At 39.4% G+C, this 27,693-nt stretch overlaps 1 protein-coding gene across 5 annotated transcripts; it reads left to right on the top strand.

Moving 5' to 3' along the window:
• Nucleotides 1-635: 635 nt before the first annotated feature.
• On the top strand, nt 636-26,785 carry ksr1a (kinase suppressor of ras 1a). Of its 5 annotated transcripts, none has more exons than XM_032576409.1 (21): nt 636-1,270; nt 11,276-11,416; nt 14,227-14,374; nt 14,464-14,953; nt 16,520-16,701; nt 16,849-16,918; nt 17,042-17,125; nt 18,456-18,517; nt 18,601-18,710; nt 19,755-19,923; nt 20,192-20,233; nt 20,501-20,549; nt 20,639-20,699; nt 20,777-21,055; nt 21,133-21,329; nt 21,411-21,507; nt 22,269-22,402; nt 22,600-22,731; nt 22,821-22,956; nt 23,039-23,172; nt 25,147-26,785. In XM_032576409.1, exons 1-21 carry the CDS (start codon nt 1,058-1,060, stop codon nt 25,151-25,153), a joined length of 2,937 nt encoding a protein of 978 aa, XP_032432300.1. In that variant the 5' UTR covers nt 636-1,057; the 3' UTR covers nt 25,154-26,785. The 5 variants fall into 5 exon arrangements, with proteins under 5 accessions (XP_032432300.1, XP_032432299.1, XP_032432302.1 ...); XM_032576408.1 differs by having other exon boundaries at nt 20,636-20,699; XM_032576412.1 differs by lacking the exon at nt 636-1,270 and adding an exon at nt 2,867-3,042 and having other exon boundaries at nt 20,636-20,699.
• The last annotated feature ends 908 nt before the right edge of the window (nt 26,786-27,693 follow it).

The raw sequence follows: 27,693 nt of genomic DNA, 5'->3' as shown, positions 1-27,693 counted from the left end.
GGAAGAGCATTTTTATTATTTGTGAGTGAGTATGTGTGTGCATAGTTGTTTGTTTTGTGTGTCTGTTTTGCCATGTCATGGACTGGTGGCCTGCAATGACCACACGAGATATGTACCATAACCCTGCAAGGATAAGTGGCTGGATGGATTTGTGAAATGCATAAAGTGCCTGTAATTGTGTCTCCAATCCATGCAGTTTTATATTACAGAAAGTAGGAATGGCTGTTTTTTAAAGCCCTTTTTGTCCAACTAAACTTGCATCTTAAATATTTATGTTTTAGCTGTTCATATTTCCAATAACTTAAATACTAAAAAAGTCCATGCTATTTTTTTTTTTTTTTTGCAGAAGGGACATTGTGGGGCAATATAAGTCTATGTTGGTATAAGAGGTGCAAGGCCTATTTCGTCCTGCATGCAAGAGCCGCCAATCTATCAAGCTTTTCCATGTAAATTACTGGAAGCACCTAAAAGGAAACCAGCCATTTTTGATGTTATCGCACCTTCAGTCACAGATGTTTTCATTCCTTTGCCGCTGGAATGTTTTCTCTTGATGATTTAAACAGTAGCATGTCATTTCCTGTAACGTTCCCACCCCCCTCCCTGTGTATGTGTTGACTTTTCAACTTTGGAACAGGTTGTGGGAGAGCGTTGGGAAGTGTAGAGCCGAGAACAGTTTTTATAACCAGCGTGACTTTATTTCCCAGATTGCACCGCGCACCGTGATGTTCCCAACAGCTGACAGTCGGTGAAGCCTCTGCCAGAGCTGTCCGTGGAAGCTCGTGAAGCCCTCTCGTCGGAAGCCCACATAGACTGGACACACGAGCCGAATGTTTGCGGAATTAAGACCGCCTAACGAGAACATAGTTTTTGGGGAACATTTTTTTAAGTTTCCTTTCTTTTTTTTTTTGATATTCCAGCATTGGCAGCCGGGGACAATTGCTGTCAGCTAACTTCCACCATAGGTCGCTGCGTCGCTGGACTGCCGCTTTATGTTTTATTCGAGCTCAGCGGTTTGACTCCAGCCCTTCCCTCTCCAGCCGTGCCCCAATGCTGAGGAATGGATAGCGTGTCTGCTAACGGTGGGAAGATGGTCGAGAGTGATGAGCAGCAGCCGGAGAGGCACAGCGGCGGTGGCGCAGCGATGGCCGCGCTCCATCAGTGCGAGCTCATCCAGAATATGATTGATATCTCCATCTCCAGTTTACAGGGGCTACGGACCAAATGCGCCGCGTCCAACGACCTCACGCAGCAAGAAATACGCACTTTAGAGGTAAAGAGATGTGTCGCTGCCGTAACAAGCTGTCTGGTTTAAACTGCGGAGTCATGATGCAACGACGCTATGTCCGACTGACTACGGGCTGCAAGCGACACTATGTCAGCGAGCTGGGCACGTTTTTTCTTATCGCTCACACCGTGCTACTATAGGTTTTATGGCTTGAGGTGGCGACGACTTGATGATCACTATTAAATTGGCCTAATTATATCTGGAATGTTCTCAAACGACTTCTACCCGAATGGCTGTAGCTCCGGCTATGACCTTCTGTTTTTTATTTGAGATAGTTCGCAGCACCGTGCCGTGCAGCTGCATCCATCCAGCTTGGCCTAATGGCACACATTCAATAATCTGATACAGCTTTTATCTGTATGCAGCTCAGAGCTGGATGTTGTGTGCCTGTGCAACCGGCCTGTCAAAACAAATAACAAGAGAGCAATCCTAACCTCTCATGACTTGTCCTGTGTGTTAAGAGAAAATGTGTTAAGGGAGGGCTGAAGTTCATTTGCATCTAGATGCTGATTCAGTTGCCTTGCTGGGAAGATTTGACTGTGTTTTTGTCCCCAAGGCATTTGGTTTGCAGGACAGCCTATATATGGTGAGCTGAACGCAACACATTTTATGTCCCAGTCCGTTAGCTTTGTCTTTTGTTGGGCAGATGTACAAGGCAGGGGTCAGCAAAGTTTACAACCCAGTAGGAGCTCCCACTAAATGACATGTATACAGTTCCGCAAAACCTACCCGACCCTTTTTTAAAATTATTTTATTTAAAAGACAATTTATCAATTTTTAAAACGACCTAATAAGTAGTTTTGTGTTACTACTGCTTCATTGGATACTTCTACCTATCATATCTAAGACTAACCTACTGTGTTTCATTGTGTTCTTGGAGAAAAATGTTGCAAGAGAGTTGATCTCTTGCCCAAAGACTGCTGGAGATGGGCACTAGCCACGCAGTGACCCTGCAAGAATAAACAGGTATAATATACAGTGGATGGATGGGAATTATGCTAATGGCTTGATTTGTTCATGGTTTATTCAAGCTATATACCTTGGCTAAAACGAATGTTTAGTCTTGATTGGCTAGAGGCTATTAATTATCCATGCTTGTTTTATTTTTGTATAGCTGAAATTGTACATTAGTCCCCAACAGGACATTTAATTTCAATCACACCTTTTAAAAAAGTTTTTTAATATGCTAAACAATTGTGCTTAAAAAAAGTCTTTGAGTCCGATGATTATTTACAGGGGTTAATTTTATCAGACTTTTTATTCTTTTCAGTTTGTTTTTAGTAGAAGAGACAGATTAACACAGAAAAATATGTACGGTGCTAAAACAATACGAGTATATCTTTTGAGAATATGAAAGTAAACAAATTTGTTGGTCCTTAAGTGCTTGGCAGACTTTTAAGTGTGAATTTGAAAGGCGCCCTGTGGGAACAAGTTTTAACAGAAAAGCAAGCTAAGTGATAAAATACAAGAGAAGCCCGACAACCTCAGCTTGCTTGTGTTTCTAGCTGTTTTCTTAACCTACCCCACATCCACTCCCACTGGTTTTGTGAAGAAGCGGAGCAGAAGAAGCTGAGTGGCTGGCTACATTTTTGCTTCCTGAAGCAAAGTTGTTCGGTTAGCCAAAGCAAGCCCGAACTGGTTAATGGAATTATGAAGTCTCGGCCCGTTCAAGTCTACATTCTTCCACTCGTCTTTATCCGTTGTCATTTGTGCCTTGTCAGTGGAACAGGACGTGATCTGGCAGAGTACTTCCTGAGGTATGTTTGTCTCGTAGATACATTTTCCTCACCAGCATTGTTCTGCATGACAATGGACACGCAGTGCCGTTCTCGTGTGCTTCTTGAAGACTCTTAAAAACTGTTCTGAGGTTGTGTTTTTTGGGGAGGGTTTTGTTCCTCGTATGCTTATGAGGTGTTGTAACAGACTATCGTTGAAATTAACTTGTGCAAGCAGTGGACGTGGTTATTTTGAGTTTGATTTTGTTGACTTGTGGTCTTGCAAAGTACAGAATTGTATCTTTTTCACGAAGGCTTAGTGTAACTCAAGGCCTTTGTTTTAAAATCTTCACACTCCTGTTTTTGACATCAGATCAACGTTCTCATTGACTTAAAGCGGCTGCACCTGAAATGCCCAGTGTAGACATGCACTGGGTGGCTAATTGTATATTTTATTGGTGTTTTCTTTGATTTCAACTAAATTATTTCCACTTGACTAAAGTATCTTCCCATAGATTACCTCTAGAGTACAGTCCCTTTGGAGACAAGCTGTTAGATGAAGGTTGCGACTCTTGCAAAGTCCAGAATAAAGACAAAATGCAACTGTAAGCAGACTGCACATTGTAGCAGTATGTTTAATCATAGTCTGGATTGCAGTTTATGTACTTTCCATTTGTGGATTTTTATTCTTGTCTTTCTTCTTGTGGTATCTTCACCCAGACAAGTAAGCCAAAATATGTCAGATTGTACATTCCCAGCATATGTTAGAAGTCTTTTATCTTGCATATTTTTTTTCTCCAGTTTTTAACCACATCACACTGTATAAACAGTTTTACTTGGTGGAATTACAGTGGTGATAAAATATCATCTTATTTGACTCAATCTTTTCTGCACAATAACAAGGAAGGTAACAACTGTTTACATAAGCTAATAACTACATAAAACTAAAGAGGGAGCAACAGAAAAAGGGGTTTAGAAACTTGCTGAAATTTGTGAATTGTACTCTTGTTTTTCTTGCTGAGAATCTGTTCTCATTTCACCAAAGTCTTGTTCATTTGCAAAAAATTATCTTTAACATAGCTGTCAGTAAAAATCCCACAGTTTGACTCTTTCAGGGTATTTACATAACATTTTAAAATAAAAAAATATGAGATGATCTAATTCCTATTGTTAAAAATAAAATAAGTATATCTTTCTTGTACTTAAGTATTGTTAATACTATCTGTAACATTTACCATAATAAAAGATTTTATACATGGGTTAAGCAAAAATTGACTACATGCTACATTTAGCAACTGCTTATTGACAGAAAAATATTCCTTTTGCTGTTCTGTTCTTCGTAGAATAACACAAGTAGAACAAGCCGATATTAGCTGATTAGTTAGCTGGGCTAACTGTGCAATTTGAAGCTACAACGTGTAACTTGTACACTCAATGGGTATAAAAGTTACCCATTGTGTATAAATGTGTACATATGTATGTTTTTTACATATTTTTTTGTCTTAGCACTGTTAGTCATGCTTGACATGCCCTTCTCAATGTGCTAATGACGGAGGAACAACTTGCCATTCCAGGAAAACTGTTAATCCGCCATCATTGGTGGCCTGAGCATTCATGACAGGCTCCGTTGTGGCGAGCTAGATGTAACCTAGAAGAAAGTTAGCGTAAATAGCTCTAAAGTTAGAGTAAATAGCTATCCATTTACTCACGTGTTTGTAAGGTCTTAGCCAGAGGGAAAGCTAAGACTTTCTCCCAGACTCTAATTGGTTGTTTCTGACCGACTGGTGTATTTCTGCGGATTGCTATAAGAGCACAAGGGGAAGGCAGAAGAGCTTGATTTTTTTTTTTCACAGATTATCTGTCATATTATACTGTTAGGACATGGAACAAATATGTAAATAACATTTTTTTTTTTTAAATAAAAGTTATATATTGCAGCTCTAAAACAGCATTGCCTTACAGTGTGACCATTCTTTGGTTTCCACATCATAAATATTCCTCAATTTTTGAAGGAAGGAAAAGTGTCCTAAGCTGCATTTCCATTATAAATGTCCGCAATATCGATATTCCTCTAAAGTTGAAATAACAGAATTTTGCACTTGTGGTACCTGCATTAAATAAAAAACGCAATTAAATTCACATGTGAATAAGTTTGTTCAAGCAAAAAGTCAATAATAAACTTGCCACACAATCATCCTCCTACTACAACATCCGTTCGTCCTCTTCGTCTTTTATGCCAGAGGTAACATCCAGCTGTTGATCATGTGACTCTTGTGATGCGAAAGAAGTAGTTCCACTGCAGTTTTGCAAAATACACTAATTTCAATACACCTGAAAATCCTCCTCATCTCAGTGCAAAACTTTTTCTAAAAAAAATATACATTTTTTTTCTTTTTTTAAATTGACGTGTTTCCATTAAGCAAATGTATTTTCATAATAATTGTGCAAATTATATTGTAATTTGTACAATTGTATGGTAAATGGCGATGCACATTGTTTCACTATGCTCACCAGGCACTTTCTGTGGCATCAAGTTGTAATGACTTTAAACTTTAGGAACAAAACAAGAGAAAAGATGATTTGATTAAGTGGTAAATACCTATTTCCAACGAAGTTATAATTGGGATCATCATCAAGATATTTAAGAAGTTTGGCAACAATTTCCTTTTTTCTGTTGATTGGGGGGCTTAGGTTCCTTTGAAAATCAACTGCCTTACTTCCTTTATCTTTGCTGGCATACTGTTTTGCAACTTGTCAACAGACTTTACTTTCAGTTCTTGATTTAGCCTTCCTTGAGAATTGTTTTACCACATTCCTTATTTGCCATAGGCCGGGAGACACGACAATTAACGATACGTTTTAGGATGAATTTCTGTGCATGTAGATGTAGATTTTATGTTTGCTGCAGATCTTGGGAACAAGGACGTTCTTTTCTGCTTCACTCTTGAAACTTCTAGCAACTGCCCTTCTTTGCAAATGTTAAAAGGGTTGCATTTATATATATATAGACATTGTTTTTATATCCCAGTTAATCAGTCAGTCATGATTGTAGCAGGGCAGATGTAATTACTACCAAGCTTCTAATTCAGACACAGAATTTGCTCGATGTGTCTAAGGTCAGAAGTTGCCTCACTCTGTGGTGCTCAGGGTTATCGTTCCAATATTGCACTGTAGTGCAATCAAGGGCAGCTTGAACTGGCTTTATTCTCTCATTGGGGCGAGCTTTATTGTTCCTCTTGAACTGTATGTGTTTTTTCTGTCTTTGCCTGTGAGAGGATAATGATACTGGCCCCTCTCAAATGGAGTGCTAACTGGTACTTCACTTTTCACATATTAATCCCACTCAGCTCGGTCTCTGTCTGCCTCTCATGCTGCCTCTGTGTTGCTCTTAACTGCAGCTCTTTATACTCCTGACTGTAGTTTCATCATGTCCTTTAGCACTGCCTCAGCAACTTGCATGTTTTCAAACTACATGATCAAATGCACAGAAATAGCTGTGGTATTTTTACATATCCCTAAATAAATGTTGTGAGGTATCCTTCAGGAGCTTGTCTTTTTCTTCTTTTTTTTCTGTAATGATCAGCTAACAGCAAACGCGTCACTCTGTTTTGTCTCCTCATGCTGTTGGGGGGGAGAGTTTGCTGTGTGCTCGTCGTGCGAGCTGTTGTGGCTGTGTCTATATTTAGACATCTGTCTTCCTACGCATTTTCAGGGTTGGTTGTTAAATAAGAAAATCAAATGACGCGCAAAGAGGCTCTGCGATAGGAGAGAGCAGGCAGGAAAGGGGAGGGGAGAATCAAAGCCAATCGGCTGGGCCGCCTCCTGTGACATGACAACCGCTGCTTGTGTCGCTGTGTCTGTCAGAGCCGTAGAAGTAGACAGAGGTAGACACCAGGGTGTAGAGGAAACAGCTCTGGTGACTATCAGCACTAACCCTGACTCTGTTTCCTTTAGGGTTTTTTCCCTTCTCTTTTACTGTAAGGGAGGTGTAGCCAATAAGAATAGGATGCATCATGCGAAAAGCAGAATCGTTTGGCCATGTGGGGATGCCATGATCTATTCCTGACCTGACTCAGGATGAGTTGCATTGCATCCTGTAATTTTGAGGCCTGATTTGCTCATTGTGGGCAAGCAAGGATCTGCTTGATCTAGCTACAAATCAGTTGAAAGCGCATATGTAGGTTTTAGGCCACCGCTAATGTCTTCATAATTTTATCTAAAAAAAAAAAAATCACCATAAACACATGGTGGCTGAAGGGAGTGCTAAGCCTAAAGAAATGATGATCTGCATAACGGTGTCTAAAAGTGAAGGGGGGGGGGGAAAGGCCGGAGATGCGTCATCATGAAGTTGATTTGGAATGACCTCATTTGTATTCTGTAATTGTCCAAGTCTGGACATGAATTTATCTACACAGTCAGTTTGAAGCATCCTGACCACCCTTCCCAAGCCAACATCAGCTTGTTCTATCATAAAGAAGGGAGGAGGAGCAGTCAGCTATTGTCTTTGGCTGTCAGCCATTGATCCCCAACAGACCTTGGCCTTCTGATGACATGACCTCCCCATAACTGCATTTGCTGTTGTGGTTGTTTTTTCAGGGGTTTTTAAACATCCTCTTTTTTGTGTTGGCAAAATTTACCATAACATACCTCCATGATTTTGTTTTTAAATATTGACCTTAGGGTTAAAATCTAACCAGTTACAACCAAAAGCAAGAAAATATTTGAAGAATGAAGTACGACAAAGTATTGTAATAATCTGATTTCCCCATATGGCTAATTTATGAACAGTCTTAAGATATTTAGAGCTTTCTTTAATGGATCCTTATATTGTGCCTTTTACGTGGTGTGACACTGATACATAGGTATACCAAAATTCTAAGGTTACTATCGGGGGTGCACCGATAAATCGGCCCTGATTTCCTTAATTTTTGGAGATTGGTGATCGGTCTATACTTGCATGTGAAATCCCTCCAAAGTCCCAGAGTGACTGGAGTTTGTGACTGCACTAGTAGTGATGCCCTTCCCCCACTAGTTGCTTCACACTTTTGCTTAGCTGGCTTTTCCCTCATTTAAACATCCTCCAAGTAGAAATTTTTTTTTGTGTCCTGTCTAACTATTATCCGATAGTTAAGCTGTCCTAGGAGTTCTGCATTTCAGTTTGTCGTGAAGTAGGAAACCTTCTGGTCATAACAAATTTCGGTTTTGCTTTTGCAACATTGAGTATGCAACCAAATTTAGTGGTTCCTGGGGAGAATGTGCAAGTCTTTCCTGTGTAAAAATCAGAACTGTTTATGTATCAGAAAAAAGTTAGGAAATAATTTTAATAAATAACATTCTTACAATTGTGTTATCACAATCGTACTGTTGTCTTACCACAGTAGGAATAATTGTCACTTTTTGTTGTTGTAGATAAAGCATTCTTGTTTTAAGCTTGCTGTTAATACCGTGACCATGACTCTGTTATCATACATTGAAGATCTCATGCTTAGTATGCGTGTCTGTGTGCGTGTGTGGGGGTGGGGTGTGTGTGTTTTAGAGTGGGGAGAAAATAAGCTGACCTTCCTATGTAAATATCATTTTGTGGAGTTGAGCATGGCTGCTCAGTTCTCAGATAGGCCATGCTATCCTTGGCAGGTGCACCAAAGTGCCTGTGTCAGCAAGAGGCTTGAGAAAACAACCAAGGCGGTGGGATCAGCTCCCCAAGTCTGCTGTGTCAGGCCGGACCGCTGATGGGACTCCTCCCCCGGTGTCCCCTCCCCTGCTCTCCTCTCTGGTGGCTGTCACTCATCTTCTGCACAGCATTAGGCCGTTTCCATGGTGGTGTTTGGCTCGGCTGACAGGTGGGCTCTGACGCCATCTCTCCTCCCCCACCTCCCACCTCCAGGCCAGGCGTCAAGTGCTGTTTTCTCCGCTCTGCACCAAAAATAAAATGCAAAGGGGGGGCTGTGATTATGTGCTGGTTTGCTGGTGTGCCCGACTGCGCTTCCAACACAGCTACGCTCATTGCCCATATCAGTGCAGGATCTGGGGACTGGTGCTTGTGTAATCCTCATTTATCTCTTTGTTTTTTAGGCCCCTATCAGGCAGAGTGAGAGACAGCATTCAAGCCTCCTCGCTGCACTCTGTGACCTCCGCCGCCGTTTCCTATGGCCGCATTATTTACCGAGAAGTGCTCTTTTAAGCTGTGTTTCACATGTATGGGAAAATCCCACTGAAATGTTGCTGACGACTCAGAAGAGGGGTTGCTAGGTAACCTGACGTCACAGTGCTGCACTAGTGTATAGGGAGGTAAAGTCGGAGCTCATTAACCACACTGAGTAAACGCCTCCTGTTGTTTGATCACACTGGGACAGATATGAGAAACACTACAGCAATCTGAAATATGCAACTAGATCACAGGTAATATTTTTGAATGTGAATTATGAAGGTTAAGATTCATAATCTTAACCTCAGATAATGAAGTTCTCTTAACCTGAGAACTTAACATCGGACAGACAATTGTGCATTAAAGTTTGTATTTATTTATTTTCATCTTGACCAATGAGCTTTTATGGCATTGCCCTTGCAAGCTGTTTGTGTAAGGCTTTTTAGTATTTCCTGCAGTTACTTTCAAATGTACTATGTGCAGCTGATAATTGATCAATGAGTGCAGAGCTGAAGATCAGGGTGAGAGTCAACACATAGAGCAATTACATCCTCTCCATCTTCCTCCTCTCTGTAGCCTTTTCATACTCCTGTTGAGAAGCTTTTATTCGCAGCCTTTTTTCACCACCCAAGGCCACATTTTTCTGAGCCATGCAAGGCTGCGCTGGTTTTCTGTTTGACTGATAAGTGGATTTGTCACCGGTGTGTTTGAATGTGCGGAGAAAGACGCATATCGCTCACCATTGTTGTTCCCCCCGACGTCCAAAAGGTACCCGCCGAGATGCAAGCTAGCCGGTGCTGCTCAGCTCATCTGAAGGTGCTGCCTGCTGTAATGGACTCTTTTCAGATAGACAGTGAGATAAGGATACACTATACAGTCATGGTGAGCTGCACAATGCAGGCTGCTGCAAACCAACACCGCGGTGTTCATTGTAATACTCGCAGAACGGACCGCTGCACTTGACATGAAAGCATTAAAGGACCGCAGGTTTTATTTTTTCTTTTTAAAGGCGAGAATAAGACTCCAACAGAATGATTTATAGACGCGTTTGAACACAGCGACGTTCTTGTGTCTATTGTCACCTGAAACTTCAGCACAGATTAAAAGTAGATTTGAGTGAAGAACATGGTGGTTAGCAGATATGCAGATTAGCAGATTTTGCAAAAATATTGATACTCCTTTTGTGCTTTTGGGTTTTTTCTTGTTACAACTACAAATTGGATTGTGTTTTAGCAATAGCAGCAGCAGTTATTGTAAAGTGGGAGAAAAATGATTGATTTCAAAATATTTGTACAAATACAACCATCCTGTAAAGGCCTCGGTACCTTTTTTTAAAATGAATATTTATTAGAGTGGCAAGAAGAAACTATTGTTCAAAGAAAGTAATTATAAATTGCTTCCACAGTTTACCATATGCCCCATACTGTAGGTTATATAGTTTACGTTTTTGGTTTATATATGCAGAAGAAAACTAACAGCATTCAGATAACTCATGATGGTTGCAGAATCATGCTGTGGGGAGTTTTTTATTTAAAGGACTGAAAAGCTGGCCAAAGATTATGGGAATATGGTTAGAGAGAGAACCTCTTGAAAACCTTCATTTCTATTCAAGAAGTGACTGAACTATATAAATGCATGATTGTGACAAATGGTGCAGTCTTATAGTTACTGAAGATTATTTCATACTGTAATCTTGTTGCTAACATTAAATTGACTGTTCATGCTGCTGTTCTACCATCTGTGAGAACTTGGATGTGATGGATCAATTTCTTTGCCACAAATTCTCTTCCCTGCCAGCACCACAGATGCAATCATTAAACAATCAACCTGTATACTGTGTAACTTTTTTAAAATATGTAAGGTTGTATATGAGTGGGAATGGAAACTTAGAACTTTGAGTGCTTCCTTTATGTGGCTTTATTGAAATTGATGGAGCATGTGTTGATGGAAAATATTGGTCAGATTTGCATGTGTCATTTCACACGTCATCAGTGACTCCTCAGTTTTATGCCGTCTTTGCAAAAATTTTACTTAAAGGGCAGATGACCCTTCAGAGCAAAGGGAAAAAGTGAGCGTTTCCTTCTGACCTGCCCCTCCCCTCTCTGTCATATCCTCTGTTGCTTCCTGCAGGTAAAGCTGATGAAATACATCTGTAAACAGCTGCAGTGTAAAAGGAAGGTCCCAGACACAGAGAGGCCTGAGGCCCTGGACAGCTACCCACGCTTACGAGACTGGCTGCGCACCGTCAACCTGCGACCAGAGCTCATCCAGGTACACCAAGCCGTTCTTTACTATTACCAATCTATTCTGGGTGGTGTAAAGCAGTCTGCTCTGTGTGTGTCACACTGATGTGTGTCCAGTATGTGTACTCTTTACCCTGTTCTTGTGTGCATGAGGAATGCCTGATTAGTGCTGTAGGATAGTAAAGTGGACCTTATTGTCTGCTCTGCACGTCAACCCAAAAATGCCAATTTAAATTTAATAGCACTTTAAAAATATGGCTTCAGACTAATACAAGGAAAGCCATTGTCAGAGTCCTGTAAAATGTTTGATATTTTCATCTTGATTGCACAATAAGCTAGTGTCCAGCAGGCTGTCGTTCTGAAGTTGATTCCACGGTTGCTGGACTAACAAATGCTTCTTCTACAAGTGTATAAGGAATGTCCCAAAAGTTAATATTTGTTCAAGCCTCTTGTCTTGATGGAAGCTTTCTGGGACTTGTCCCAGTTTTCTTTTTAGCCGAGTGGAGTGGAGTTTTTGATATTTGTGCAGGCATTGAAATCTATCCGATTTATTTGAAACTTGATTTCAATTCGTTTTCTTAACTGAAGACATTAACAACTATCCTCCTGATCAGATCAAGCAGGCATGGCTTTTTTAATTTTTTTTACTTAATAACTAGTCTAAACATGAACGTCTAAGGTTGCTAAATGAGTCAAGAGACCTGTGAAGTGTTTTGTGCAGTATGGCAAGAAATGGGAGTTTGTGATTGTAAAAAAAAAAAATGTGTAAAGTTCAGGTATACACAAATACTTTTGCAAGGCGCTACAGTTTTCTACCGGTATAAAAGGTGCTTGTTGATGTCACATAATGCTGTCATTGCATGATGCTGACCCACTTAAAGCGTTGCACATTATCAGACTGAGATTTGTACAGTGCATCTCCTTGGCTTGTACGATGAGGGCTGCATTATGTAATGGGGAGTCCAAAAATCCTCTGATGGTTTTTACTTTATTTATGGAATCCAGCATCTCTGCTCCCACGCTTCAGCTTACAGGAAGTGAGTCCATGACAGGCCTGAGTGGCTCCTGGCGCCTGCCTTCCTAAATGGTTTCTCTGTGAATTAGTAACATTTATTAACCCAGGATGGCCTTCTAAATGAAGATTACAAATGCTTCCCCATTTCTGTAGCCGCTTATCAATTTGAGTTGTACGCACCTGAAGTGTAAAAGGGCCCATGTTTCCCTACCCTTCTTCTGAACAGTAATTAAATTTAAAGTGGGAAGATTGATTTTTGTAGCTACATTATATAATTTTGTTATGTATTTGAAGAGCTACAAGGAGAGCAGGCCCATGGCCACTTTTAATTCTCCCATCTCTCATCCTTGCTAGTGTTTTTTTTGTTTTGTATTTTTTTTGCACATCCGCCTGTGTGCTCTTCATTTTGCTTACAGAGTACACACGAGTGTGGGAGGTTGCCCTAGTTTTGTGATCAGTGTTTGCCCTCTCAGAGCAAAGGGTTTAACCTGACTGATAAGCGTTTACGCACTTCCCATGTAAAGAAAAAAAAAAAAACATCCTAAACATGCTGGACAAGGTCCTAAGTGTTGTTTGGGTTGCAATTTTTGCCCACATAAAAGAAGCGGTACATATTCAATGTTGCATTGAAATTGTCGTTCTACAGTTTCTTGTAATAATTCTTTGCTCTAATGGTAAAAAAAAAAATAGGCTGTTGTCATTCTTTAATAATTTAATGGTGGTGTTTTGCTGTTGCAAACACTTAGAACCACCAAAATATGAGTAATTTTCCCTTGAACAAGTCTGATTGATAACTGGTGATTACAGGGTTTTTTTTTCTTCTTTTCACTAATTTCATCAAACTTGAACCTTTTATCTGTCTGTATACACGCCATCAAAGAGCATGTACTTTGATGCACTTTGTTTTGAGTTTAATGAAACCAGATAAAGGTTAGGGACGTGTTCTTTGATGCATGCAAGCACATAATCCTATAACCCTTCACTTTCTGTTAGATTCAAATCTTCACTTGCTATTTTTTTCTAGAGATCATATTTTAATCTTTGTATATTTGAGTAAATCTTAATATTTAAATCAACATATGCACGCAGGCAGTTTTTATTTGGTTGTTGATCTTTGTGGTGACTCTTAATATGACCCATTTTATTGACTCAACCTGAGCCTAATTCTGACACTAAGAGAAAATCTTAACTCATATACACTTGCAGGGCCACTACGAAGTTGCTGAATCTCACAAATCTAGCAAATAGACACTAACAGTTTAACACTGCAACACTACCAGTGTATCTGTAAAGTATTGCACATTTCCCTGTGTGCAAGTCCAGTTCTGGCTACAATTTAGAAAATTCCCCACATACTGGACTCATGACTTTAACTTAATTTTTCTTATTTCCAGGCATTTGGTGATATATGATGCTACTTTAATCTTATCTATGTGTGGCGCTTGTTTCTTTATTTCATAAAGTAATCTATTTAATGCAAGTTTATGAAAAATGTCATGATAAAGACAAAATGGGTCCAATTTGTATCCACTTATTTAGAATGTCTGAATATTTCTAATACCACTTAACAATCTAAAAATTAAGAATGGACAGAATTGTGTGCAAATCAGCAGGGGTTTTATAAAATATAGGAACTGTAAGAATCTGTTTAAATTACAAGCTTAGTTTTGTAATATTGTTTCTTTTTTCAGGCCAAGGAGTTTTCCCCCGTCCTATGAATCCGTCTTCCCAGTTTTGCAGTTTTTCTAATAATTTGCTGTCACCCTCACTCTGTACCATCACTGACTCCCATCCATCTGTTTGTTTTCATCCCTTTTCTGCAGGCGGTAGAGACAAAGTTGTCCTTGGACACATTACTGCAGATGACTGGAGCCCAGGTGAGAGATGCAATGAGAAGACTGGGGTCCAGTTCAGAAGAATGTGCTAGACTTGGTGCTGCCCTCTCCTGTCTAAAGAGTGCCACTGAATCAGGTATGTTTTATCACTAATGTTGCCCCCTGATTGAACAATCTGTATATAAGCTTTGGGCTTTCTTCTAATTGTTGTTGTTTGTTTTACAGGAGGCGAAATGAAAGAGGATAGTGTTTCCTGGCTGCCTGAGCCCACCAGGAGGGACAGTGGCTCTCTACTAACGGCAGACCAGCTGTCTTTCCTGGGAACTCCCCTCCGCCCCCACAGTCCATCGCCTCTAGCCCGCCCCTCCACCATCCAGTCCACGCCATCCACCCCCTCTGCTACCTTCCATCATCCCCGTTCTGGTTCTGTTTCAGCAGCACCCACACCAGATGGGCTGGGATCATACGCCCATGGCGACAGTCTCCTCACAGATCTGTTCCCCATGCCTCGGCCACGCACAACCCGCCTCCACGGGCACACCTCCACCCCGCCTGTAACCCCACCCTCAAATAGGCGGCAAAAACTGAAGCCCCCTTGCACTCCTCCGCCTCCGTCCCGCAAGGTTCTGCATCTGCTCCCCAACATCACTCTGACACGCAGCAAAAGCCACGAGTCCCAGCTGGGCAACCGCATCGAGGATCCCCCCAACAACAAGTAGGTGCCGTTCTGAACTCACCGTCCACGTTAAAATCTATTAGGTGATGGTGAAATTTCACCATTTATGACATGTAATTGTTAGCATTCACAGCAGCTGGACATGAGATGGCTGTCATGCTGTGGGAAACAATTGTAAAGGAGGAAGCCAAACTATTATCCTATCAATGAATTTAAATCTTGAATTTAGCTTTCATTGAAATCACCAAACCATTTTAACATTTTAAATTGTAAATAAATTTGTCTGTTTGAGTATGAGGACATTAACTGAAGATCTGATATAATTAAAAGATAAAAGATTTTATTGGATGTCCACCAATCAATTTGGACTCAACCAATTGTCGATCGTCTCTAATTGGTGATTGATAAGTCCAATACCTGCATAGCCCATTTTTTTTCCTGTACATCAACTTCATCTGAAGTGTTTAAAAGTGAGATAAATGGATGCATCGCTATATATTTTTTTAAACAAATCTCCCAGTTATATTTGAGAATCTCCAGTTTAGTTCATGTTAAATTCAAATCAATTCTCTATATATTTTATAGAATCTTTTGAATTTTTTGGGGATTCTTTATGGATAAATGATAATAATTCTCTCTCAACACAAATGCTACAGTTTATTTTTAAGCAATGAACTGAAGTTTAAATATTAATAAATAATATTTAGAAGTAGTTCTAATTTTAGGAATGATGCTTGTCATTTTGCCATTTCTGATGAGTTTGTTGTTGATAATTCTTATGTCAGCTCATTGATTAGAGTAGAATTTAGATAGATAGATAGATAGCATTTATTGTCATTGAACAGAATTCAACGAAATTTCCATTGCTGGTAATATACTGGTAATATTTGGTACAATATTACCAGTGTGACATATTTCCTTATTGTCTCTCTCAAATGATGAATTAGTCTGGTTTAGGACTCGGGCAGAACTTTGCTTTGATCCCCTCGCATTCCCTGTGCAGCATCCTTTCACATCCTGCCTGTTGCTCCTTTTTCTCTTACTGTTGGAAGGGAGCTAATCCCAAACAAATTCCCGCAGATTATGAGTCATGTCAAAACAGGAAGCATTTCCTAAATCCAATGCTCAGGGGTGGCAGCACACTCAATCGCTGTTTTCCCCCCCATTTGCTCTGTGTTGTGATAGAGCGTAGATACACAAACAAGCCACAAGATTATCTACAATATCCTGTTGCTTTATGGAATGGGCGGAAAAATTGTTCAGTACTACAAGAGAACTACTGCATTGAGCAGAGATGTGTGTTCAGATACAAAATGTTAGTTTGTTCTTTCCCAGCTGTCTTTCCTCTCGTGTGATTACATGTGTGGCCAGATCACAGGTCTGGCACAGCTTGGTGCTCTTCTTGTGACCTCCATGTGGGTGTTAAGGATGCCACTATTGTCATTGTGCCAGTTCTATTAAGGTGCTCTACGTGGCTCCTTGCACAGCTTACATAACCTGCCTCGTGCTGTAAAGAACTCAAGCAGACCTTCAAAGGTGTCGCTACTTGATACCAGTAAATTACGTCTGCTGATATTCTTCTTTTTTAATCTTTTTACCTTTCAGGTGTGGTAAAAAGAACAAATTATTGCTGAATATGCAAGTGAATGGGAATGGATGTGAGGACTCGCCTTCTCGGTATCCAGTCAAGCCCGCACGGACCCCTGGAGTGACGCCAGCTCCCAACACCGCACCTTACACCCTGCCAGGGACACCCACGCTAATTGAGGAGCACAGCATAATTAAAAGTGGGCCTTGCGCATTTTTAAAAATGTTTACAAAAATCTATGTTAAATGTATTTCCATGTATTTAAGATAAAGACATAGCAGGACCACCACAGCATATCTCAAGAATGTTGTTAATCTTCCTGTCTTCCATCTTCTTGCCTGCCTAGATAATGTAGCGTTGCACCGCAGCTCCCCAAAAGCAGTCAGGAGGGACATCGGTCTAGCCGTCACGCACAGGTACACCTTTTTCTTTTTCACAAACTTATGTCACTGAAGAAAGTTAGCTGTTTCCTACTTACAAATCGTAATTCAGTGCACTGATAGTGCAGAAATGAAATGACCTGACTTTGTCATTTGTAGGTTTTCAACCAAGTCCTGGTTATCCCAGACATGTCAAGTGTGTCAGAAGAACATGATGTTTGGTGTTAAATGCAAACACTGTCGGTAAGTTGACTACTTTGCTTAAAAGGCTTCTTTAGCTGTTTGAAATAAAATTTGATTTCCTGTAGAAAAACATGTAAGGCAAATAAATACAGTTCAGTTATATTCAAATTACTTAAGTATTACATTTTTTTTAAATGGTGGAAAGACAATACATAGAGGGTAACGTTTCTTGGTTAAAAGCTGATTAAATGAATAAAGGCACAAAGAACAAATGTCATTTTGCAGAGAAGATTTCTGCATAAACTAGTTAAGTCACAGTAATAGCGCTGTGTTTTACATGTTCAAAGCGTTAAAAAAAATTACATACTAGGGAATAATTCTGTTTTCAGCAGCTATGAGTTTGCTTTTTATCTGTGTTTAGTTAATCAGCACTGTTTGTTTGGGTTAATTTTGACTCATATTCCACTTAGCCTGGGCCCTGTACTGTGAAGCAGGTTCAGTTTAGAGATTCAGATTTGGGTAAGTTTGTCTGAATAATTAAGATTATTCTAAATGATATGTCATCGCTGGTCTCTGAGTTAATGAGGTCTAATTCATACTTTCTAGTCTGTCTGCTAAACCGGGAAGCATAATTTAAAGGCCAAACACTGCAGATAAAGAAAAAATAGTTATCAGATCATGTTTGTAAGAAAAAAAATATTAGTATAGAAATAGGAAAAAAAAAGGATTGCAGCTATAGTCCAGATAAATGCTTTAAAAACAATTTCAAATTGACAGATAAATAAAGTTAACCTTGGCATATAGCACTGAAGCACAATTGAATAATATGGTTTACCATTTTATTATTAGTACATAAATATTCTCCATACTTATGAGATCATCCCTGTTCTATGTCTTATTTATTCATCATCCAGTGATGTTTCATTAATTTCAAGAAACATTTTTTTAAAGTTGGCTGTATGCACACAAACATGCAGACACAGTTGGAGGAGTACAAAACCTGCATTCATGTGTACTGAAGGAGAAAACAGTGAATCATCAGTCTCTCCCTCAGGCTACACCGTTGTTACTAATTCCAACAAAGCACATTTAAATACAGGTAACAAAACGCACTTGAATCATCTATAGTCTGATATAAGAGGCTAACCAAACTTGTTCTGAAGCAGGTTATACTTCCAGTGCAAGTTCTGTTCTCAGAAGCACGGCAGCTTCATGACACCCCAAAAAACCTTGTGTTGAACTTGAAGTTACCTTAGTAAGCTATTAATCCTGCTTCATAGTAGAGGGCTGTGATGGCTTGACTTAATCTTGATCTGGACTTGAGGAGCTCTGTTGGTGCTCTCTGCTAATTGCTACCGATCTACCCATGTGTTGCCTACTGTCCTTGCAGATTAAAGTGCCATAACAAATGCACAAAGGAGGCTCCATCCTGCAGAATCTCTTTTCTACCAAGTACGTTTCTTCATGCTTAACATTCCCTCCCCCTACAAATTTCTGATATAGGCCCTGTGTGAAAATAATTATGTGTTCTGCAGTTGCCAAAATTAGGAGGACCGAGTCAGTTCCTTCTGATATAAACAACCCTGTGGACCGACCACAGGAAGCTCCTCAGTTTGGTACATTACCAAAGGCCATTACAAAAAAGGTAAAGAAATGCTTTAATATACAAAATACCTAACATCTTTTCATATTTTTTCTTATTACCACTAACCTCAGTTTGATTTACTTTGAGAGAGACCAATAAGGACTACCACATAAATGTGAAATGGAAGTAAAAAGATTTTGAACTTTTAATATGATACCCCCAAATACAATCCAATTGTCTCTACAAGTAACTTAATTAATAAATACTATTAAGTTCACCTGTGTGTTATTTTGCCTCAGCATAATTGCAGCTGTTCCTCAGATGTTACCAAAAAGTAACTTGTTTTTCCTGCATGCAAAACTTTTATGTGTGATGGAAAGCTAACACTTCACTCCAACCCTAAATGCATCTAAATATAAGTTAACCCTCTCATAAAACCTGATAGCAGCTGCAAAACAGTTGAGAATGTGATAGAGGACGACAACCTTAAGCCTACAAAGCTACAATAAAATGCTTTAGATGAAAGTATATTTGTGTGTTTGGATGGTCCAGTCAAAGTCCAATTTATTTTAAAAGCTGCTGCAGAAAGGTGGCTGTGTAAGGTATTTTTGGGGGCATTCTGAAAACACAACACTAAACATTTATTTGCAAAGAATATTTGAAAGCCTATGTTTTCCTATCCTTCCACTTCACAATTATGCACAGCCTTTTTTTAATCCGTCAAAAATACATAAAAAATTGTGTTTATGTAATCAGTGTCAATACTTATTCAAGGCTATGCCGTTTTTTATTATTCCTCTGTTAATAATTCAAGTGTCACTCAAGTGCTAGACTAAGAGGTGTAATTCTCAGTTGTTCCTGTTAAATAAATGACCTATTTTCTTTCTATAAGTGAGAAAACTTTTTTTTTCACTCAGTTCCACCATCTGCTCATTTGTCCTGCTGTAAAGTGGAGCAATGACAGCTTTTTAGCAATTTCTACTGTAATAATGCATTCAGGAAATGAAATCTGGCTCTTATGAGCTCCTTTAGTAATCTGAAGTGATACGCAGTGATATACTGATTGAGTAAACTTTATTTTTCTTGAAATCTGCGTCTCATCAGGATCATCCTCCTGTCATGAACCAGCTGGACTCGAGCAGCAACCCATCCTCCACCACTTCATCCACTCCTTCCTCCCCTGCTCCCTTCCAGCAGAGCAATCCTCCGAGTGCCACGCCACCACCTAACCCTTCGCCCAAAGGACACAGAGACAACCGATTTAACTTTCCAGGTAAACCTGACCGCAAAGCTCCTGACGAACACGAACAAATCCTGAAGCTTAAAGTGATTATTTCTGCTTTTCAAATCCATTTAAGCTAATTTTTTCTTCTTGAATAGTAGTAATAATAATGTTATTGGCCTCATGCACCCCTTTCTCACTCCTTCGGGGTCTTTAACACTGATCTGTGCTTTCATGATGGTCTCCTAACCAAAAGCTTCACTAACCCAGAATCTCTCCTGCTATGCTGTCTTTCCCCTCTCCGTATTTTTCACAAAAGCTGCGTATTATTTTCAGCATAGGCAGCAGTTTATCTTCCCCGGTGAGTTGACTGTCCCTTAGTGACACACCGAGTTCTTATTACGCCATCATACCACTCCATAACCATTAGATTCTTGCAGCTTTCTCTTCCTCCTGCATGATTTCTGTAGAGTTGTTAGCTGTGAGTGTATCCTCCTCCTCTCTCTGTGTGCTTACTGGCTCTTAGCTGCATTTTGACACCATCTGCTGGAGATGTTGAAGAATTGCATGATCTGTATGGTGGGATAACTATTGAATCATTTAAAGGGTGTTATGCTATTCTCTGTAGATGTTTGCAGTCCTACAAATGTGTACTCTGATGTCCTCCAAGACACAGTGTAAGTTGTACTTTACTAGATTTAATTTAAATGTTTAAATATTCTTAAGTTGTACCTCTGATGACAATATATAATTTTTTTTGCAGCAGTGAGGTAGAACAGTCAGCAGATGACACACACAATGAGCTGGTTGAGGATGAAGATGAAGAGGTAATGTCACAACATGCTTTTAGATAATTTTATATATAAAATGATTTACAAACCAATCTCTTGCTGCCTGATTTAAGGAAGGGGATGAGAACATTGAGGATGAAGATCCTGAAGCGGAGGAGGAGAATGAAGAGGACGACAGAGGTGACCACGGAGGGGAATACGAGGAGGACAGGGAGGAAATGATGGGGAACATCGGCTCAGACGGTGAGTGCGACGAGCTGGATGATCTGCCATGCTCTCGTGGAAACCAATGGAAGGGCCCCATATCCCGCAAGCCCAGCCAGACGAGCGTGTACCTGCAGGAGTGGGACATTCCTTTTGAGCAGCTGGATCTCGGAGAACTCATCGGAAAGGTGAGGATTCACAACAGTGTTATCGACACGAGTGTGAGAAGGTAAATGTCCTGAGTTTTTGCGTTTCTGTCGATCAGGGTCGCTGGGGTCGAGTGCACAAGGGTCGGTGGCACGGCGAGGTCGCTATCAGACTTCTTGAGATTGATGGAAACAATCAGGATCATCTGAAACTCTTTAAGAAGGAGGTGATGAACTACAGACAGACCAGACACGAGAATGTAGTCCTCTTCATGGGGGCTTGCATGGCTCCACCCCACTTAGCCATCATCACCAGGTAAGAGCAGATAAATCAAACGCACCTCAAGTTGGGACGTTGCTTCGGTTGTGTAATCTTCTCCTTATTTTTCTCCTTTAGTTTTTGTAAAGGAAGGACGCTGTACTCAGTTGTTCGGGACACCAAAAATAATTTGGATATCAATAAAACGAGGCAAATCGCTCAGGAGATTGTAAAGGTATTTTGTTTTGTGTCATGTTCAGCGTCACTTCCTGCCAAAACCCTTTTGTTTGTCCTTAGTGCTCTCTTAAGTCAATTATTTCTCCTGATACAAAAATAATCTAACAAAATAAATACTAATTATAACTTTTATATATTTTTTAAACCAACTTAATAACATAGAAAGAATAGCAAAGTTTTCATGTTTTTATTACATGGAATACCACAGCCTATGTTTTTTTTTTTTTTTTACTTAGCAGACAACCCACAGTTAACAACTCAACAGCTGCTTGTAGCTCAATAACACAATTTTTAAATTATCTGCACCCTAAAAAAAAGAGTGTTGTTCATTAGTTTCCAGATATATATTAAAAGCAGATATATTTCCAATAGCTCAATATGTCTGTCTTGTGAGTAAGAGGACAATTTTAGAAACCATCTTTCAAACTGCACATTCAGTTGCTGGCAATGTGCAGCAACTGAATATGAAGGGGGGGGAGGTGCTGCATTACTGCATGTTACTTAGTGCAGCTGGGTGAACGTAAAAGCACCTGATTCGCACTCACCATAAAAGTACCTTTCTAGTTAGTATGACTAGAAAGGCACAATATAAATTCAATCAATTTGCCATGCAAAACAATACAAATGTTTTTCCAATTATGTTTTCTGTTTTATTGTTGCTGCTCAAACACTTTATCATAGGGTTAGTCCTGTGTTTTAATTGGATTGGAGATGACCTGAAGGTTTTTACACAATCTGATCTCTCACTATTCAACATAGGGAATGGGCTATCTTCACGCCAAAGGCATCGTTCACAAAGACCTGAAGTCCAAGAATGTTTTCCACGACACCAACAAAGTCGTGATCACGGATTTTGGCTTGTTTGGGATTTCTGGAGTCGTTCAGGAGGGGAGGTGAGGAACGCCACCTTAAAACCTCAAGCTCAGCTGAAGCTCTGTTTACACTGCTCTGCTGTTGCCAAGGGAGCTGCAGTGATCTGGAAAACTTGCTGAGGCCTGCAGTGGCAATCCTGCACCCATCTCTTGTGCTTGTCAGATAGTAATTTCTATAAGAAATGGCATGCTTGTAAAAATGTTCCTTTCCTTCTCAGGCGTGAGAATAAACTCAGACTTCCGCACGGTTGGATTTGTTACCTCGCGCCGGAGATTGTGCGTAAAATGTGTCCAGGCAACAATGAGGATCGCCTTCCCTTTTCAACAGCAGCGGACGTGTATGCCTTTGGGTAAGTTGTGTTGAAGCTCTGGAGTCCTACAGCCTGGTTCTGGGAGTTCCGATTAATATAAATTACATCACTGACTTCCTCTTTTTAAGAACAATTTGGTATGAGCTTCAAGCTAGAGACTGGCCAATCACTAACCAGCCTGTTGAAGCCACCATCTGGCAGGTGGGGAGTGGCGAGGGCATAAAGAAGGTTTTGGGGGCGATCAGCCTGGGCAAGGAGGTCACAGTGAGTTGGCAAATTGTGTTTACACCGTTTTACTTAATATAGTCAAGAAACCTGTTAAAGCAATGTATTTTGGTTTTGTTAGGAGATCCTCTCTGCCTGCTGGGCGTTTGACCCGAGAGACAGGCCGACCTTCACTCAGCTGACTGACATGCTGGAGAAGCTGCCCAAACTCAACCGCAGGCTGTCGCACCCAGGACACTTCTGGAAGTCTGCAGAGTAGGTATCCCGCAGCAGGAGCGGAGGTGAAGACACTGGACATGAAAACGCGTGCAGAGATTCTACGTTTTTTTTTTTTCTGTTTTTATGGTTTCTCTGTGGTACAGTGACCTACGCAGTCATGATTTCTGTCGCCACACTGTATAAACGACACATAACTGGAGCCGAGCTCTGGTCAGACTTGTAGCTGCGGTATAAAACAAAAAACTACCAAAAAAAATAGATTTATTAGTATGTTTGTTTTAAAATAGTCCATCAGATTCTTTGCTTTTATTTTTTTGATAAGCTGTGAACTTTGTGTTTCATAGATGTGTATGTACGTAATTTCTTTAGCTTAATTTATTCTTCAGGCAATCTTCAAGCAAAGATATTTCTAGAAGTAGTTTGAGGTGCTTATATTTTACAAATGCTGAGGTGAAACAGCTACTGTCTATAACGGTTAGGGTATTTCCAAATGCATAGACATGATGTCAGGAACAGATTCTGACCTCCAACAGCGATATAAGATGGAGGTTGTAATACAGCCCCTTCTTCACTGAAGCTGTGACACTGTTGTAAAATGGGAATAATTAACAGCTATTGTGTATTTGAAACGGTAAATTTAAATAATTTTTTAATGAATCCTGTTTTAAAACGAGACAACAAATGCTGTAGAAATTATTTTAAGGGTCTAAGAGTATATGCTTTTTTTTGTTTTTGCTAAACATATTCCACATTTTCCACAAATACAGCCTCATGCATATGAAGGAGTGTCGAAAGTAATTTAACTGTAATTTCACTACTATAAATAAGAAAAAAAAGTAGTAGTGTTCAAAATATTTGTCCTACCTATATATTGAGAGGAGAGTTAATATCTCACTTTGTGTGTGAGATGAGTCGCTATAAAAAGGGTTTTCAATGTTATTTTAAACCGAGACGGAACAATAAAAGCTCAACATCTCAAAATGTCTTCAGCATCTTGCGTTAGGTGTTAGGATTGCTAAGTAAAAGCATCTGTGTGTATACGCTAAAAAAATTTAAAACCTTTGCTTACATCAGATTTCAGACAAACGGCACAAAATTCCATCACAATCACTAGAAAATTGCATAAATAATCAAAAAGTAGCTTTATATAATTAAAACAATGTTTAAAGGGTGTGAAAGGTGAACTGTTTCCCCTTTTAAATAGCTTCTTACAACTTTTGTGCTCCCTCTTAAACCTCACAAATACTTAAATATTTTCTCACAGAACAGTGTTGTTTTTAACACAACCTGTTTTGTACGTTCAGTGACTGATCTAGTCACCAGCATCTCTTCATAAAAAGCACTAAGCTGACACAATGCTAAATGTCTAGATCAGGAATCGGGTATTGGTGCCGTAACTAAGAATTTTCCCACGATCAATGAAAACAAAAAGATGAACTTTTTTTAAATAACTTTTAAAACATTTACATTTTACACAATTGCTGAAACATTTAATAAGTTATGTGTATTTAAAATGCAAAAAAAAATCTGAATTATAGGCACACCAGCAGGATTGCATCATCTTTCAATCACTTTTGATTAGATTAAGTTGAGCAGTAAAACGTTTCATTAGCATTCAGGGAATTCGGTTCACTCTGATTGTACATGTATACGACTCAGCTTTATTTTAATGCTCATATCTTACTTTTTTTTTTTGCTTTTCGTCTTTAAGTTGCTTTTTCACACTTTTTGCTTTTGCTTCAAGCGCCCCAGAGCTTCACTATAGACCTATGTAGGTTTAAATGACAGGTTAGAATTTTTATAAGTTGAAAAATACCTTAAAATGGAAAAGTACAAAGTCCTGCTGTCTTAATGAACTTCTCTACCTGTTTAATGTGCTGGATCTTCTCTGACTAATCAAAATGCTCCTGTTCAGCCTGATTCTTTTACTAACCGTCTAACATTTCCTTTGCCCTTTTTCTCTCTCCTGTTTTTTTTTTTTTTTTGTCTTTTTTCTCTCGTCTAATCCAGGTTGTAGCAGCCACTCTGAAACATAAGCAATGCAAAACAAAGCCTGGTTCTGCCTTGCATGCTCCTGGATCCCTAACTGTGACAGGGTTGATCAAAGCATTGCCTCTGCCTGAAACGGGCACCACTTCCACTAATCCCCAGTCCAATCTTCCGTGTCTAACCGTTGGCATATTTTTTGTTTGGAAGAGCGGATCGAGGGACTGAAATAAATGAAAGATACAGAGCCCTTTTTTGCTTTTCCCTTTTGACACATCTTTAAAATCTCTTTGCCTTCTTCTTCTTTTTTTTTTTTGCTTGATTCTAAAACATCTGCTGGGCTTGTGAGTAACTGGCTTGTGGCGTCTGTGAGACTGACTGACTGACTGACTGTGCCTGCTGATGGCTGCTCACCTTCTCTGTGCTGCTATGATGTGGCTGTTCTTGCTGGGATCCTGACAATGGCACTTTTTCCTCCTCCTCCTCTCTGAAAACACACGAAGCAAAAGGCGCTGCTGGACATAAAACGGACCCAATCACTGAACGGACAACTTCATATATCTCTGTTTTTTTCCCCCCCTGAGGGCTCGACACATGTCGGACAGGCTGCATGAGTGATGCTCTCAAACCAGCTGCCTTCCGCCTCTACTCCCTCGCTGTTCTTTATGGCTAGTGTGACGGCATGTTGTTCACTTACCCCATGCCCAGACAATATGCACTTTTGTCAAAAAGGAGAAAAAACAACTTCTTTTTGGGCTATATTTTAGTTTAGTTTTTTGTTTTTTTTTTCTTTTGCATGGTGATTTTCACTGTGTTTTTACAGTTTCTTTCCGGTGAGTCTCGAGGACTGACCAGTGTGATGTGCTCACTTGTACGTCGTCTTTTTTTTTTTAAAGTACAATCTGCTAAATCTCTGTTCATGGGACGCATTTGAAAACAAAAACAGGTCGGTGAGAGGTGTGTGTGTGTGTGTGTGTGTGTTTCTGTGTGTGCTTTACACAGTAAAATGCAAGCGGGTCAAAACTACACAGGCATAAAATGTGATATCTATTTGGTTGAAGTGCATCAATCAGGAATCTGAAGCGAACGTGTCCAAAATCCTCCCATAAACATTACCTCCTTGGTGCGCTTGTGTACACTGTTCTGTGACTCCTGGCTTCAGTTGGGTTGTTGGTATTTATGTGTTTGTTTTTCGTTTTTTATCTTGTTGGTGCACGTGCAACTGGGTGAGCGTTCATCTGTTTGCTTTTTGGAGGGTTTTGTTAAAGATTGCAGTACCTGTGTTCCAAATCCAGTAGTATGTAATGTATATAAATTAATATAACACAAATTAACACAGTTCTTCTAAAATTTGTAAAAAAAAAAAAAAAGAATAGATAATTAAATAAATAAAAAAAAACTTTTATATGTAAGATACTTCAACGTTTTTTTGATTAGGTACTGCTCTGGCTATTACAGATGTGTAAATATATATTTATATTTTTTCATGTATAGAACACTGTAAAATGACTGTACATGTTTTTTTAAGGATGGGCCAATTCATGTTTTTTATGTTATTGTAAAGATCCATATTTTTGTATTGCATGTGACTACCATTTCTGTACACAGTTTCTGTTTCCATCCATGGAAGACAATAAAATGGGCTTGTCATGTAGTAAGTTAACATTGTTTTGTTTTCAATAACGACATTTACTGTACATCTATCAGATACCTAAATATGTTTGTTCTTCAAACACGCAACCCAAGGACATAATTAACTAAATAACAGGCTAAAAGTACAAATTTCTCAAAATATGTTATTAGAAAATTGCTAAAGCGCATAAGGAAATCAAATCTAAACATTAGTGCGTTTACTGTTTTGTTTTGTTTTTGTTTTGGGGGGGGCGGGGCGTCACATTTCTTCCTTTCCAGTTATGTACAGACTTGTAGCTCATGATTGGATATTGAAATAAATATAACTAAGCTGACACATAAGTTTATTAAAAAATATATGTTTCTGTCAAAAAGTGAGTATAAACAAGCCAAGAGGAAGGTTTTTGCCTCAGCATAATTGCAGCTGTTCTGTTAAGTCCTCCGGGGTTTCCTCAGATGTTACCAAAAAGTAACTTGTTTTTCCTGCATGCAAAACTTTTATGTGTGATGGAAAGCTAACACTTCACTCCAACCCTAAATGTATCTAAATATAAGTTAACCCTCTCATAAAACCTGATAGAAGCTGCAAAACAGTTGAGAATGTGGTAGAGGACGACAACCTTAAGCCTACAAAGCTACAATAAAATGCTTTAGATGAAAGTATATTTGTGTGTTTGGATGGTCCAGTCAAAGTCCAATTTATTTTAAAAGCTGCTGCAGAAAGGTGGCTGTGTAAGGTATTTTTGGGGGGCATTCTGAAAACACAACACTAAACATTTATTTGCAAAGAAAATTTGAAAGCCTATGTTTTCCTATCCTTCCACTTCACAATTATGCACAGCCTTTTTTTAATCCGTTGAAAATACATAAAAAACTGTTTATATAATCAGTGTGAATACTTATTCAAGGCTATGCTGTTTTTTATTATTCCTCTGTTAT

Source organism: Xiphophorus hellerii, chromosome 11 (assembly GCF_003331165.1).
Source record: "Xiphophorus hellerii strain 12219 chromosome 11, Xiphophorus_hellerii-4.1, whole genome shotgun sequence".
Taxonomy (NCBI): Eukaryota; Metazoa; Chordata; class Actinopteri; order Cyprinodontiformes; family Poeciliidae; genus Xiphophorus; species Xiphophorus hellerii.
Note: the sequence above shows the minus strand (reverse complement) of the source record. Positions and strands in the feature narration are given on the sequence as shown.

Excerpts from the sequence above, each read along its gene's own strand:
- ksr1a (XM_032576408.1), top strand. The coding sequence starts at position 1,058 with ATGGATAGCGTGTCTGCTAACGGTGGGAAGATGGTCGAGAGTGATGAG. Across the intron at positions 11,417-14,226 it reads TGCGACCAGAGCTCATCCAG|GCGGTAGAGACAAAGTTGTC; the intron begins GTACACCAAGCC and ends CCTTTTCTGCAG. Across the intron at positions 14,954-16,519 it reads GAGGATCCCCCCAACAACAA|GTGTGGTAAAAAGAACAAAT; the intron begins GTAGGTGCCGTT and ends TTTACCTTTCAG.